At 42.3% G+C, this 17,058-nt stretch overlaps 1 protein-coding gene across 1 annotated transcript in view; it reads left to right on the plus strand.

Moving 5' to 3' along the window:
* Positions 1–17,058, plus strand: part of SETBP1 (SET binding protein 1) — a 276,753-nt gene that overhangs the window by 99,360 nt on the left and 160,335 nt on the right. The window contains exon 4 of the mRNA XM_042862289.1: positions 7,202–7,273. Coding sequence (XP_042718223.1) covers positions 7,202–7,273 — 72 coding nt within the window. The remainder of the gene's footprint in view (positions 1–7,201; positions 7,274–17,058) is intronic.

Consider the following 17,058-nt stretch of genomic DNA (forward strand, 5'->3'; position numbering starts at 1 on the left):
AGCAAGAGTTTAGCCCCACAGCTGGGACCTGAACTTTCAGCCGCAGAGCGTAGTGCTGGGTCACTGCACTAAAGCAAGCCAGATTGATACAAAGTGCTTGCTTACGCTGGGAAGGAAAACATCAGAAGTCAGTTAATAACAATCTTTAGGCACCATCTATTGTGAGCTTACAGCAGCAGTGATCCCCACTTTTCCTGGAAAAGATCACCATGTAGTGTAGGTTTACTGTCATAATCCCTGAAGTGACACAGCATTTGGATGCTGCCTGTGCATGAGGAGCATAGCATAGGTCAGAGTAGATTTTAGAGCCATTGAAGCTGGAGATGGAGTGTGTGGACCCGACATACTGCACGCTTTGTGAAGTTTTCAGCTCTGAGGACCTGAATGATCATGTCTGCCTAGAAAGTGGATGCTAAAATATTCTTTCCCACTTCATTTTGCAACTGAGAACTTGTTAGTCTGTAATATCTTTTATTTATAGTTCCTTTCCACTCAAAGCATCTGAAAATGCTTCTGTTTATGAGTCCGTTCAATGAAATACAGATACCCCCAGGCAAGGATGTTTCTCTATGGTGATGACCTCAGAGTCCTTTTAGCCACTGATGCACGTGAGGAACTCATCCACTTTGCCAGATGCAACCAGCAGGCCCTCAAGATTGGAGGGAAGGGTAAAAACCTACACTAAGCCTGAGGATCAATAAAGAGAGAAAATCACAGGGTAAACTGGCTAGGAGAGAAGATACAGTCTGACAATGGCTCTGTTTGGAAGCAGATGTTAGATAAGTCAATGCCAATGTTCAGCAATATCCTTGTGCAATGTTTCAAATAATGAAGCCACAACTCTTAGGAGGATATGTGGGGTCCTACCTGGATGTTTCTCCATCCAACCCAGCAAGGGCCAGCTATGCTGTGCTGGCCTGGAGAAAGCTCCAGTGTAGGACCTAGCACAGTGGATGTGTCGCAGTGGTGGTGTTGCTTCTAAAGGGATGTGCACAGGGTTTTAGTGTGCACCTACTCATGCCTCTTAATGACCACAGCCATTGAAGGGCATCTGCTTGTTTTCAGCCCACTTCAGTGTTTGCCCATTGACTGCTCCGTACTCAGCAGCTGGCATCAGTTGAAGGATCAACTCTTCCAAGTGGCTCCTGGCAGATACTCTGTGCCACCAGCCCATCACTTTCCTGCTGCATTCAGCATGCAGGCCAGGGAAAAAAAGTCAGACCAACTGATGTCTTTACAATTCCAGCCTGCAATTTCTGCTTCATCCACAGCCAGGCGAGATTTTGCCAAGATACATATTAGGCAGCTGCTCAGGACACTGCTGTTTTGTCTGTACCACCCTGAGCATGCTGTCTGTCTGTCTTGTGGTCTGTCTCTGTGACCCAGCTTTCCAGTCGCTTGCTCTGCTGTTCCCCAGGGCGACCAGAACATGGTTGGTAAGAACCAACCAGGTGCTTTTCTGGTCCTCCCTAAGGACTCATAGCTTTAGCAAGTAAAAGCATCGGGGCTGGGATGCAACGTATGTCCATCTGTCCCACAGCATTCCTTCTGCCCTGACTCCCCAGGAGTCACATCTGATGTGCCAGTAGAGAAGGGAGCCCAACCTGTCTCCTCAAAGTCCCCAGATAATCTCACTGGTTTCTCACAGGATTGTACTCTGTTTGGATCTTCAGCCTGGCTTGCTGCTTAATGTACTCCTGCCATTGCTTTTGCCATGCTGAAGTCCTCAGTGCATCTTCCCTCCCCCCTGCACACCCCTACCAGACCAATTCAGCATCAGTAACATACTTCTTATTATTTACCCTCAAAATACCTCTTCCCTCCAAGCACCAATGATGTGCACATAATGCCACTTTTTCTCCACTATGAATATGTGCATTTCAAACTCTGATTTAGTTGGAGTCATTTGGGCTGAAAGTTGGCTCTCTTGGATCTTTTCCCATGAGGAAGATGCATTTTGCCCCCCAGACAAAGCTCCCCCAAGGAGGAAGATGTGTTTTCTCATCCTGGCATCTGTAAAGCTGTTTTGCCTGCTTTCAGGGCATCTCTCCCTCCCTCCTTCTTCCTCAGAGAAGAGCATACATATGTTGTGTGTACATATGGGGTTTTTCCTCCCCTCCCTCTTGGTCCATTGAGTGTTGCATCATGTTTCACTCCCGTCGCTGCTCCTTCCACACATGCTGCATTGGATTTGTGGGTGGGAGAAGGAAAGAGCCCCTCCTCTGGGCATACTTGGAGGGAAAAGGGATTAAAAAAGGAGAAAGAAAAAAAAATAAGGGGATAAATATTTGGGAGAAGGGAGTTCAAGAGCAGAGAAAAACAAATGAAAGGGGGTGCCAGACTGGAACTGGCAGCTGGCTGCCAGCATAGCAGCTTGGGACAAAGTTGGTGGAAGAGTTATGTGCCATGTTTGGGTTGCTTAAAAAAATACACCCTCCCTCCCTCACTATTCCACCTCTGTTTTTTCCCTGGCCCCAAGAATGAGGAGGCATTTGGTTGCCAAATGCCTGCTTGCAGGAAGTTTGTATTTAAAGCTATGTCGAGGGATGCAAATGGAGAACATCCAGCAATGTGCACATGGGCGTACACATGAGCACCTGGAGTCCTCACTGGTCCCACTTGGGATGAGAAGGACTGGGATGCCTAGGGGTGCACAAGGGAACTGTTATCACCCTCTGCTACAAGGAGATGCCAGGACATTGGCAACCATGGCATGATTTTTTCCAATGCATGGGGAGGAGGTGGGAGGGTGGGAGGGTGGAGGAGAAAGGAGGCGGGTGGAAGGTTGTAACGCTTGGCTGGAAAAATTTAGAGGAGTACAAAGGAGAAAGCAATGAAAAGGGATGGCAGGAGGGGGAAGGAAGCTACGGACTGGCTGCTGTGGGAAGATTTACATTTGCTGAGTGGGGCTGGGTGGGAGCAGGCAGGGGTGTGGAGTTGATGCTGGGGGTGCCAGGGGAGGAATGCGGCTGCAGAGCAAAGCGCCTTGTTTTCATCCTTCCTCTCCTCCTCCCTCCACTGCGTGCTCGGAGGAGAAGAAAAGACAAAAAGCTGAACCGGTGCCAAGAAGGAGCTGCAGCAACTCGAAAACGGCGCTCTGTGCCGCACTAATATTTCCAAGCAGGGCTGCTCTTGAGAGTGGAGAAACGTGCCAGGAATGAGAATGGCTGTGGTGCGGGGCCACCAGTCGGATGCAGGAGTCTTCTCCCTCCTCTTTTACCTATTAAATGCCACCCTTTTCCCTTCTTGCCTAATCCCAGTGATATTAAGGGACTCTTGCTCCTGGCTTTGCCTCTCTTTGTTCCATCCCAGAGAGGGGGTAGCAGGAGCCAGGCAGTCCCCAGCATCCCCAACAGCACTATCCTTGGGCACAGCAAATGTAAGGCAGAAATGCTGTGTCTTTATCCATTCCTAGCCTGGCTGTGCACGTTACCAAGCTCACATGTAAAAGATTATAAGTAGGTAACAGAAGGAGCTAACACACCTATCCCCTCCTGCTTGCTGAAATCTCAGCTCAGAAGGATTATTTATCTATCTATCTATCTATCTATCTATCTATGTATCTATCTATCTATCTATCTATCTATCTATCTATTTATTTATTTATGCAATTTTTCCTAGGAAGAAATAGAGGACTTGGTTCCCAGGGAGTTTTCTGACTGTTTCCCCAGTGCCACTCCTTCCCCTCCTCCTTGCTGTCCTCCTCTCGCAGTACCCATAAGGCTGCTCTCGCTGCTCTGTATCATGATGCAAGGTTACTTGTAGGACACACGAATCTCTGCAAGGTGCAGCATTGCCTGCATCGGTGCTCCCATGCACTTCTCATTTCCTGAGGGATGTAGCAACTTCCAGGCTGTGTGCCACAGTTACATAGTCAGTCAAGCCTCTGCTAAATGCAGAGGTGGGATTTCTTTTGTAAAAGCCCCTTTCTGCAAAGCCTACCTAGGCAAAAAGACATATTAACAATAGAGATCTGAAACTTCGGCAGCAATTCATAACTGATTCACATTGGTTGGGCTGGTGTTTTGCTCTGTTTTTTTCTCTGAAAGGGAAGGTTTTTTCCTGTTATGTTCTCCTTTTCCTTTCATTCGTAGGATGAGAAAAAGTATATGCAAGCTGCATAATTTTTAACCATTTTGAAATGTTTACAGTATCTAGAAACATTCTTGTAAGATTGCAGGATGGAAGCTCAAAGTAAAAAAGTCTTTCCACTACTGCATTTATACATGCATTTCTGTCTGGATCATACTGGAATTTGGATCACTAGTTTAAGGTGGTGTTGACGGTAATTAGAGCTAGGAAGAGAAAACCCCCAACCATGGGTCTGACAACAAATCCACATGTTTTTTTATCAGCAGCCAGCAGATCAGCTTCAAGGGACCTTCCTAAAGCACAGGCAGAAGCTCATCAGCTTGCTGAGTCTCAGAAGCTTGCATGTTGTTAGCTTGGTCCAGTTTGTAGTCCCAAACTGTGGGATGATCCCAATGACCTTTATCTCACCTAGAATTCCTGTCCTACTACATATGCAAATCCACTAAAATCTCATGTTGATTCTAAACATGTAAACCTGGTTTTGGAGGACCTGATTCTGCTCAGTCAATGCCTGTTGGAAATAATGTGATAAGTAGACTGTGACTGAAATGTTATTTCGCTACTTTCCTTCATCCTTCTCTTATCCAAAGATAGCTCCTTGCAGATCAATGGTCATTTATCTCAGACCATCAGAAACATAGTCATAGATTAACGCTTCTAGGATATGTATTAATTTCTAGTGTGACATATCTTTGTATGGAGGAGGATGTCTGCAGTGACCGTTCTCTCCCTGTTCCTCCAACCACGTGGTTGCTGTAGCCTGACTTAGGCTTGAGCAAAAGAGATGCCATTGTGTATTCTTGCTCTTTTTCCTTTGTCACAGGAACTTTGGAATCACTGGAGTGGGTGGGGAAAAAATCGTAGAATCATAGAATGGACAGGTTGAAAAGGACCACAATGATTGCCTAGTTTCAACCCCCCTGCCATGGCAGATTTGCCAACCACTAGAGCAGGCTGCCCAGAGCCACATCCAGTCTGGCCTTGAATGCCTCCAGGGAAGAGGCATCCATAACCTCCTTGGGCAACCTGTTCCAGTGTGTCACTACCCTGTGTGTAAAAAAACTTCCTCCTGATATCTAACCTAAACCTCCTTTGTGTCAGTTTAAAACCATTCCCCCTTGTCAACAAGAAGGTTGGTCAAGTAATTTGGTGTAATTGCTGTGCTACTGTGCTTTCCACCAGATGCCACCTGCTCTTAGTGAATAAAGTACACACATAAATATATGTGTTTGCATGTGCACACATGGGCTTGCTGTTTGCTTTTCCGTTGCCTCTTTAAACTTAATGAGGTGAATTGTGTATTTAAGCTACTATCCTCACCAAAGGTACATACCATGCAGAATATGCCTGAATTTCCCAGATGTCCTTGCTGATGGTTTTGGCTGTGCTGCTGCTCTTCCTCTGAGCACAGCCCCCTCTTTTTAACCTAAGATCCCTCACCACAAGATGCCAACTTGAAAAAGCAAACAGTGGGACTGGGGATTAAAGCCCACATCAAAGTGAGCAGAGGAGACCCTGGCATCTGTCCTAACACTCGTGCACCTGCACAGAGCACAGCTCATGCTTTGGGACGTCCAGCCAACTTGTCTCTCTTTCTGATTTAAACCTCCTACTATTTTGCTTTCCAAATTACAATTAGTGAACAAATTTATAGACAGGATACCAAATACATGAACAAAAAATTAATGTATTCCAACAGTATTCATATGAGCAGTGCAGCACTGTGTTACATGATGTTTAGGAAGATAAACTGAGAACAGAAAAATGAAAGAACCTTCCTAAACTGCATACTGCAGAGCACAAATCTCTTCTATTTCCTCAATGTCTTGACAATTCTCTGGAGTATGAGAGCTTGTGTAAGGGTGCCCATCCTGGGACAAATACATTTTTCTTGTACTTTTCTAGTGATCCAGGCAAGCCATCTGATCATAGCCTCCCTATAGAGACTGTGAAGCAGTGACAATGCAGCTGAGTGTCTTTGTCTGTCTTTCTGCCTGTATTATTAATTTCTCTGGATGTATTCCCTTGAAGCATAATATCTCATGAATCTCAAGTTCTTTTCTTCAAACACTTCTTTTTAATATCTTACAATGAAACCTTATTTGCTTGGAATTGTTATAAGGTGGCTTGCAAATGGAAGGGTTAATCCAGAGAGCTCTTCCAATGCTTTCTTCCACCCATTCTCCCCACACCTTCCCCACTTCCAACAATTTTTTATTTTTACCAGTAGCCTCACAGTTCTGTAATCTAAATGTGCAAATGCTTTGCAGTCACAGTCCAGTAGCTAGGTTAATCTCAGACCCCTGGAGTGGCAGATGGCTGATTTGTTGCTGATTCCAGTTACAGAGAATTGTGCCACCTATTATCTTTGCACAGGCTGTTGCTTAAAAAGATGCCACAGGCAAAATCAGTGACAAGCAAAGCAAAGAAAACACTCTGTGATATGCATTATCACAGGTGAAAATGTGAAATATTTCACCTTTAGTGGGAAGGGCTCAAGAGGTGGACAAAGAGAGGAGAGGAGGTAGGAGGAGAAGAGAGGGAGAGGGATTTTTGTACCTGAAATACAGAAATATTTCTGTAGGTTTGCTATAGGAATGATATTGAATTAAAAAAACTTACCCTACTTTAAAAGTTTTTGGAAAGTATTTAACTTTAGCCCTCTGCTTTAAGTCTTAAACAAAGCAAATTAGTTGGCACTATTGGATACCTTTTCTGCTTTTTCCTAAAGCTCTTCCCAAGCTTTAGCAGTGTGTGTTGTCATATAAATCAGTGGCTCTTGTCCCAGTTGTCACACTTTAGGATTTGCCTAATGACCAATGGGCAAAGTTGTGACAGCACCACATTGCCCACTTTCACCTGAGCAGCATGAAGCAGAAACTTGTCCCTCTACATGGTTCAAGAAGGAGCTTGGAGGACCTTCCGGAACTGATGGGGGCTGAAGCAAGTGGGGGTGGACCCTAGTTCAGAGAGTCCTGGATGATGTACACAAAGAAGCATGTAATGAATTGGAAGAGTGAAAATATTCAGATATTTGTGATCATTTTCTGCACTTGCATGTCTACAATTAATATTTTCTCTTTTCTCTTTGCTCTGGGAAACACCACAGAACCAGATGAAGAATTTGGGAAGAGAGTGTGGGTTCCCTGTGCAGAGTCTGGTGACAAAATCCATGAATAAGGTAAGACCAAGGAATTATATCTGTGAAGGTTTTTCCCTTCCAAACTCATTATTGAAGAACTATATGCAGAACTTCAGATATGCATAGCACAGAAATTGACATTCCAAGTGCGAAGTGAAAAAGTCTGAAACATCAAGCCAAAAAGGACTTCTTTTTAATGCATACTGTTATGATGGTTTGGGTTTTATAACAGTTTGTATTGTATCCAAATGATCTACATGTGAATAATTGTTACCAACCTCCTGACACTGGGACCTAATTAGGAAGTAAGAGCCTTAAATAGGCCATTTGCGTAGTGAGCTTCCATATGTCTCCTTGTGCAATTTATTTGCTTCACTCCATTGAGATATAATGAGAATGAAACTCCTCGAACTGCCTTTGACTCTGAGGCCCTCCTTTTCATCTTCCTTGCAGTTATAGCCCACAATTAAGAAGATAATGTCTATTTCCCTTTGTTTAGAAAGAAAAATATGCTGTCCTTCTACTCTTATTCCAAACTGACCGAGTTTTTCTATTTCCAAGTTTCCAGTGGAAATAGAATGAGAAATAGCAAAACAATCCATAGGCTATGAAAAATATAATGCCATCAGAGAAAGCACAGTGAAGGATAAGACAGGATGATCATGAAAGTATACTACTTATCATATCTAGTTCTCCTGGAAATCTGCCTAAAAGCTAACATGATTGTGTTTCAGCCAAGGTATAGGTTCAATTTAAAGCCCTCTGTGTTGCTTCTGTTTGGATTTCTGTCTTTTAGGATATGAGGAAGGGGAGTGCTTGGTTCGAGGTTTGAATTTTTTCTTAGTTCTGGTTACTTAGCTCAGTATGGACCAACATGCTTTCTGGGGCATTATGTCCATGTTATTTTGAAGAGCATTTTCTTTAAATATGGTTTCAGGGGTTCAGGAGAGATCCTGCTTCCAAACACCTTTTTAGTGCGTGACTCCATCTCAGGCATCATCCTGAAGTCAGTAGAAGTTTAGAGTATGAACACCGTCTTCTGCAGGAGCAAACATGAACGAGCTCTCAAAGTGGCTTTTTATTTGTTCTATTTGTTTTTAGTTTTTCTTTTCTTTTTCTTTTTTTTTTTTTTCTTCTAAATTGAGGTCTTATTTCATTTCTCAGTGCACGTCAGTTCCACATGCAATGATTTTGTTTATGATAATTCACTTGCATGTTCCCTTCCAGGAATTGTCATTGCCTTCCAGAGGGGAGGTTAGTGTTGGTTCCCTTGCAGTGATAATTATAATCAGACCTGTCAGCATTCACGCAGTCTACGCTTATCACTTGCATTTAGGAGGATTTTTTCCTGAAGCCTATTACTAGTGTTGCTTCTTAGGGAGAAATAGTCATGATTTTTCAACTAATCTTTGATGTCTCTCAGCTTTGAAAGCACAGAGAGAAGCAAAATGACTGCCAGTTGCAGTTAAAGGCAATGTCTGTCCCTAGCTCTGCTTCTGGAGAGCAGGGGTTTGGGAAACACAGATTCTTGATGCAGTCATGACAATTTCTCAGTATGTGGGAGACACAAGGCAGTGTTTTTTCCAGTTGTGATACCCTCTTAAATTAGCTCTGTAGATGTGCTAGATGAGGGCTCTGTGTGGTAGGCAATCATGGGCACTGCTTGCCATAAGGGACAGGAGCAGCATGGGACCGATGGAGCTGCAGCCACCTGCACACAGCAGTGAAGTGGTGTCTGGCTGGCCAGCGTGGTGGTGTTTGATAGGATGTTGTTTGGTGTTATATTCATTCTAGGATATATAGAAAATTGCCTACCCCAGTGTTTTTTCAGGGAGAGAGGCATCCCACCATTTACTAGACGTGCTCTCATTTTCACTCCATTGCTCTTATTGATATGCTAATTTTCCCCCTCTTTGCCTTTTGCTTTTTGCTAACTTTAAAAAGCAATATGTCAGTTTATACCCTTTCATTAGTCTAAATGAGTGATGTATTTTTAATTCCCTCCTATGCTATCACTGTGTTCTTTATGTTTTCAAAGATTTGGGTTCCCCTGATTTTGGCAGAAATTGAGAACGGTCACTGCTGTATTGCTTTTGTAGAGGAGGAAATGTTGGGACAGTGGGAACTTGTGCTCTCTGCAGCTATGTATTTACAGCATGTAAGAATATGATTTGTCTTTATTTTATTTAAATTCACTGGCAACTCAAGATTTATTTATCAGGTGTCACTCCCTGAAGGAAGATAAATGCTACATGGAAAAGACTTCATCTATTATACAAACAGATTTGAAGGCTTTGCTGTTGCATTTCCCTGCCTGCTGTATGAAGTATAAATGCCTTCGGCTGAGCAGAGACAGAGTGATACTTAGCAGCAGCATCTTATGACCTTTTGATCAGATGAGATCTCAAGCCTTATTAGGGGACGGATTATGATGTGATGGTAAGAGGGCCAGGAATAGTCTTTTTGTTATGAGATCTTTCCAGTGAGCATCCTTCTTCAGCATATTCAGGTGGTTAAAGCACTGGAGCCAAGACCAGCATATGAAAACGAGGGAGTAAAGTATTGGAATGGGCAATTCAAACACATTCAAGTTTGCCAAGTCCTGCTGAATATCACAGCTTACAGTTTATCCCTAATATTCTCTGACCTCCTATTCTAGCAAGACTTTAAGTGACAGTGCAAAATTTCCTATGACTAATAATCCCATTCTGATAGAAAGTTCTACCCAAAAACAGGCCCTCAGTCACAGTCATACAGTCATAGAATCATAGAATCCTTAGAGTTGAAAGGGACTGAATTATTCAACCACAATCTACCCTTGTTTAATTTGAAACTATTTCCCCTTGTTCTGTTACCACAGACCGTGCTAAAGTGTCCCTTTCTTCCTGTAGCTCCCCTTTAGATACTGACAGGAGTCCAAGGCGTGTAGGGAGCTGCAGTCCCAAATCCAAGGTGTGCACATTGTGAATGTAGTTATCTGGGACTGATGGGAAACACACTCACATAAAGCATCTGTGACATTTTTGAGATAACAAATATAGCACTTAACCCTGTTTCAACTCTATTTACAAAAATTTTGTGTTTAAACAAATGTATGGCCATAGTTGCATTTTTCTTTTAATGGAGTCAAAGAGAAATGTAAACAACTTTTACATAAAGCTTGACTACTACCTGCACAAGATTACTCCTTAAACATCCTTAAACATTGTAGATTTAAATTAAACTTCTAACTTGATGTCCAGTATTGATACTCTGACATAAATAGCCCAAAGGAGAATGCTCACTCATTGTTGACTCTGCTCATTAGGAATGGTTGTGCCAAAGTTTGGCCTGGCTGCCAAGGCCACTTCTGGGAAAGAAAGTAGGGCATTTGTGAGGCACTATGTAAATGTAAATGGATATACATGAGCATGATCCAGACACACACAGGAAGTCCATGCTTGTTATGGAGTATGTAAAATAGCCCTGCATGTACTAGAATTATGGCCTCTAAGTTGTACAGGTTTTGTTTCCTCTTGAAGCTGAATGATCTGTTGGTTTTTTTTCCCTAAAGGGAAGAGAGAGAAGGGCTGGCAGTGCGTGAATCCCTAACAGCTATCAGTGTTCCCTAACTGCTATCAGAGGATGCTGATGCATCAGGTCTGGAGAACAATAGCTGCCACAACCCTACAGAAAGTCTTTGAAAATGAAAAGGTTATGGAGGTGGAGGAAATGCACAGCAGGACACCATCTCTTCTTATCTCCCCCAGCCTCTTCAATCAGGTACCTGCTGAGCTTCCCACTCCTCCTGCCTTTTAGGATAGAATCATAAAGCATTAGATTCTGCTGGCATTAAGTCATCTTCCTGATATTATAGCTCCCCAAGACAGGGAACTGCAGTGAAACATGGAAGCTTGAACCCACATGGGACTTAAACTGTAGCTACTAAGGCTGTGGAGATGTCCAGGAGCTATGAAGAGATACTTGCTGTCTGACTCCATCCTTCACCACTTTTCCAATAGGAAAAGCAAGGAGTATTGAAAGGTGGATAGCAGCCCTTCCGCTGCCTCCATCTCCTCCAAACATGCTCTTGCTGAAATATACCTGGACCACCAATGGCTTTGCAATGAAAGGTGCTTGGAGAGATGAGCTGCTCTGAAAGGACCCTTCTGAGAGTAACAGTTTCTGATGAAACCTTTTAAATCTTTCCACTGAGAATGCTTTGTGACGTGCGTGGTGAAGAGGGTGAAGGTACAAGGGTCTCTGTGAGGTATGGAACATTGTATGGGCTTTGATGACACTGTATTAAAGTCTTCCCTCTCGGCCTGGGATTGGCTTTGTGCTACTAGATCTTCTGCCAAACAATTCCTATACCAGTGTACTCAAAGCACTCTCTTGTCTTCAGTTTCTGTAACTCAGAGAGATCCATGAAAACAGATTAACTGATCTTCAGCTTAGTACAGAAGCTCATCTAGAACATCTTATGTTCTACAGATTAGAATGGCTAGAGCACATGATAACTTCTAGAGGTGGGATGCTTTTCTAGGGGCATACCATTTAAAGTGGCAAGTACTGAAGAAATAGCATCACACAGATGACAGTGCCATGGAATGGGAAAAAGAGGACAATTTATGAATTTGAGCTGTGTTTGTCTAACTTTGTCATTGTAAGTATGTAATGCCTGGTTCCTTGCAATTATTCTTAGATTACAGACAACAGAAACCTCCAGTTTCTCACTTGAGAAAGAGTGATAGCTTGAACCCGAAAAACACTATTGTTCTAACCAGATTTAGAGCCATACACCTCCCTTCCCTTTGCTGGAATGTGGTGATCTTGGGATAGGACAAGGATAGGAGGACATTTATGTCATACCAGTGCCTTAGGCTGTTTGTCTTCAGCAAACGAAGTGGTGTTTGCAAAAGCTGCTGTGCAGAGGAATGAGTATACATGCGGATACTCAGACTACCAGACCTTGGCATGCTTTTGGTCCATGACAACTAGCAAAGTCTTAAATCATTGCTAAACATGGATCAGGGTTCATTTTGCATTTAGCTGCTGTGTTAAGGAAGCTAAGACATGGTTGTGAGCAGAGATATGAACCATTCTGTGCCAGTTGGCCTCCGTGCCTGGCAGTATTTCTGGGCACATTTAATTTGCTAGTGGCTGAGGAGGCTCAGGCCCAGATGGGAAACTGGACTCCATCACCTTAAATTCTATTTGTCAGCAGAGAAGAGTGAAGAGAGCCTCCATCAGAGACTGACTGAGCTTCCCATAGCCCTGACCTCTATTCCATTGTAGATGGAAGCTAAAGCAGATAAGCTGACAGAGTCCAACATTCAGCAGCAGAAAGAAAGTCTGTATTAGCCCAGAAAAGGTCACATATAGTACAGGGGAATTTCCTGCATATTTACTAGTTTCCTTCTATGCCTTTCTGAGCTCAGAAAGGTTTTAAATAATTTACTTGATCTTTCCTGCAACAGCAAGTGCCATTTGTCTTCACAGAAAGAGTTTTGTTCTCCCTCACCATATGGAGGTTCCTTTTTCAATCGAAAGGCTGGTGTTCTGTATAATTTCATTTTAATGATCTGGTGGTTGATAGTTAAATGTGTCCACAGAAGACAACTGTAGGCTTTAATGCAAGAAAAGGGCTCATGGAGAGATATGGTGCTATGTCTTTTAAGTATGAGTAAAATGTTTTTGCTCAATAAAGAAAGTCATATTTCAAGTAATTCTCAACTAAAAGTACCTGTGTATTTTTTCACACTCACTGAACCAAAAACCTACATGAAAATGTAACTGTGGCTTGACTACTGCAACTGGAGTGTAATGTGTCATTAACTTTTTAAAATCTTTTCACTCGCAAGATGCCATGATAGAATAAATATTTTTCTTAAACACTTCAAACAAAACATTTTCCCTCCAGGAGTACATCAAGTGTTTGGTCACAATGGGGGAGGAGTTATTAATTGAATCCGGCACTTATTTGGAAACATGACCTTAATCTGTGGGTTTCAGTGCATAAGGTGTTTTCCCTGGATGTTTCAGTAAGTCAGATAAGAAAATTATATTCTTGACATGCTAAAGATGTTCCATTTTTGACAATAGTATCCCAGTTGTACCACTGAAACTCAATGTCCTGTCTTGCTTGTTAACCACCACACATTTATTGTTTCAGTGTCCCATTTTGCTATCAAGTATCAATGCACTGCTACATACCAAATAATCAATAGTTCTGTCAGTTGAGTATTCCCTGGAAATATAATATTACTGTTAATATCGATCTACACAGCAGAAATCAAGGCATCAAAATCTGCAGTCATTACTTGCTAGCACCTTGGCTTTTACTTGCAGAGCAACCAGTTTGAAAATCATGACAGCATGCCATCCCTAGGGACCAATGTTTTCTGCTCTCCCTCCTTCCACGCATAATAATAACCAACAGGAACATAAGTACAAGGGTAACAGCCTGCATGCAACCTGCAGACATAGTGCATATTCATTTCAGTCTTCTGTGTTTTCTGGGTGCAGCGAACCAGCTGCTGGTAAAATCAAGATGCATTGGCTCTGGTATCCACCTCTTTTCCTCCAAGCTTGCCTCAGGAGGAAGAAAATGTGCTTTCCATTCCTGTGTGTGCATTCACACACTCCCCTGTGAGTTTGGCGGTCTCAGTTTATCTGTAACAGCTTCACAATGAAGTCGTGAATGAAAGTTTGGTTTTAAAAAAAAGATTGATTTTACAATTGTCAGCCTTCATAAACGAAGAGTTAAGTGTGATATTCTATAAGCTCTTTCCAGATTTTACTGGATCCAGATAAATTAAACCAGCATTTTATTTGCATATCACAAGATAGTCATCACAGTTCTTCCCACTTAGGAATACTCTAGTTCTGGTCTCTAGAACTGCACTGTGACACAGATAACATTTCTTTATTAAGTGTTTCTACGTGAATAGTATGAGTGTTGGGGGGCAAGTAGCCTGGAATTGAGCAGAGCACCACTTCAGTGAGGATAAATGAGACACAGTCATCATTTGCCATGTGAATTAGCTAAGGACACCGGAAGATTCTCTCAGCTAGAGCCCACCCTACAGCAGGAGCAGCAGCCTGGGCCATGCTGGTCCTGACAACATCGCTGTCTGAGTCTTGGGTGATTCCTCTAACACTGCTGTCTCTGCTCAGCCATGCACCTGGAGGGACTGAGAATCTCTCAGCAGCATATGAGGGACATCACTAATGATGGCTGTGCTCTTCTCATCAGGAATTGGTGTGTGCACAGCAAGAGATTTTTTTTTGTATTGTTAGCTGCTAGGTTCTGTCTTGCAAATGACCTTCACCATATTTCCTTTGCTCCCAAACAGGACGTTCATCAGCCTTATGCTCCATCCTCCAGTAGTTCATCTCCTGTATGGCAAGCCATTTAGTTGTTGGGAGAGGAAGTTCGAGGCAACTTTTCAGGCTGCCTATGTGAAGAAATATAGATGTGTACTTTCTTTCCTTCTGTAAGGAACCAAGGTCAGATTTTATGTGCTCAGATCAGTATGAAATGCAGAGAAGACATATTTACAATGTTACACATCTACTGGAGTTTCCTAAAACTCATTTTCATATCAAGGATTACATTTCTACACTCTTTCAAATAGGAAAGAAACAGAAATTCAGACCCTCAGCTGGCTGGAAATGGTGTGACTTACAACTTAGGGCTGCTGCTGTGCAAGTACAAGGAGTCGGCAAGGAGCTCATCATCAGCTGAGGCTGTGTGCCATCAAAAAAAAAAAAAAAAGAAAAGAAAAAAGGAGGCATTGCCATGGTTGCACACTCTTCAAAACGTTTTTTCACCTCTATCATTTCTTTTCTGTATGGCTTCAGCAGCTTCTTTCAGCTACTTCAACTAAAACTACAAGTGATGTCATTATTATTATTATTTTTTTCTTCTTGGAAGCTAGTGGCCATTTCTGCCCTTATCTCCTCTTTTAGATAAAATGCCCCCAAATGCCATCATTGAAGTTCAGAGGTCAGTGGTGACTTTCAAATCCTCTGCAATTGCCTTGGATCAAAACCAAATGAAATAAAAATCAATGTATGAGTCAAGAGGCCAAGACACCAAAATGATGTGTCCAGTGCAAGCAGCTTGCTGGTTTCAGAACATTTCTGGCAGCCATCTGCTTGTCTGAATTTGAGTATGTGATGCTTTTAAAAGTCAGAGAAGAAACACACACTAAACCACAGCTTTTAGATATTTTGCTTGATAACAGGATTCTCTTTTTGTGCCCATTTTCCTGCAACCTCAAGAATGTCCTGTTTTGCAATCATACTGTCAGCAGGTGTTCATGGTACTGAAGTACCACATTGTGTAATTCTCTAATTTAAAAAGAAAAGCTTTTTGAAGCCTCATTTTCTCCTCATCCCTCTTCATGTATGAGCAACAAAACAGAGAGTTATCAAAACTCAATAGAGCCTCATTTGTTTATACGTATAAAGATTGGCCTTTTATAGCTAAAAAAGAATCTTTTTTTGTTGTTGTTGTTTTGTTTGTTTCTTCACACTACTTCTATTTCAATGCCGTGGTCTCAGACTTGTCTTGTGTAACAAAGAAACAGATGCTTTATGGATGGTGTTAACCGAGATACCTCTGACCGAATCACATTTAAGAGCCAAATTCCCCTTTTATTCTTGAAGGTGGTTGGCATCAAAGCACCACGAGGCTGTGGCTGGAGGGAGAAACTTGAACTCATGGTGAACAAATAAAAACATTACAGATTCCTTTGTTGCCAGTGTGACCCCTTTAATTAGCAGCATGTCCACACTTATGAGAATGAAATTGTGTTAGACCATAAAAATCCCTGTCATGGTCAGAGCACAGTAAAGCAAATGTAATATTGTTCCTGGCCCAAAGACAATATGACATTAAAAGCTAAGGCGAGAGTCAATGTATGGACAGAGGCAGGAAGGCAGAAGTGGGAAAAAGCTTTTGGTCCCTATCAACACATCCAGCTGTGGCCAGCTGTTACAGGGCTGTGTGCATTGCACTGGGAGAAGTGTGGAAGAGGACTACAGAAAGGGCTGGTTGATGTGTAACAAGAGCCTTTCCTCTGCAGGAGGGACAGCCCTGGAGAAGAGACGAAGGTACATTAGCAAAAGTTGCTTACTCTCTTACTTGGCAATTTCTTAGGGAAAACATTCTTTCTGGATTTTATTTTTTTTTTAATATATATGAATAAGGCATTTATAAAGTAATGAAAGCTACATTTTCATCAATTATAATGGACTCCATTAAATTCTGGACATTTACCACATCACAATGTTTATCTGCAAGGGAATATTTCTCTGTGCTTAATAAAATGGAACAGCAGGAGTGTTGCAGCAAATTTAAGCCACTTCTAGCACTCAGTGTCAGGATTTTAATGGCACCCACATTACCTTGGCTTCTTTTTATAGCTTCATCTTGCTTTATGTGACAATACTTAGTTTTTATGTCATGCTTTTCGCATATAAATCATGTCGCTTCACAAAGAAGAGTAGGACACTATACTCATTTCAGGGAACAGAAATAGCACAAAATGAGGTGGCTTTGTTCTGGCCACAGAGCAGGTCAAAAGCACTGTTAGGAGGAGACCTTTGTCTTTTCAGATCCATTCCCTGAGTGCACTACATCTCCAGCAATAAGCTTTACCTGTTTGTAGACAAGTTGGGGTATGTATCAAAGACTTACAGTGAGTGGGGTGAAGGGAGTGGGAAGATTCTCATTAACTTCTTGGGGCCTAAAGTTGCAGCCAGCTACTCTGCTCTGACAGAGTTAAGTACTAAGAGATGCTAAAGGCAAGGGAAAAAAAAAAAAAAAAAAAAAA

This window comes from Lagopus leucura, unplaced genomic scaffold, assembly GCF_019238085.1.
Source record: "Lagopus leucura isolate 7727_CA_CO unplaced genomic scaffold, USGS_WTPT01 Super-Scaffold_650, whole genome shotgun sequence".
Taxonomy (NCBI): Eukaryota; Metazoa; Chordata; class Aves; order Galliformes; family Phasianidae; genus Lagopus; species Lagopus leucura.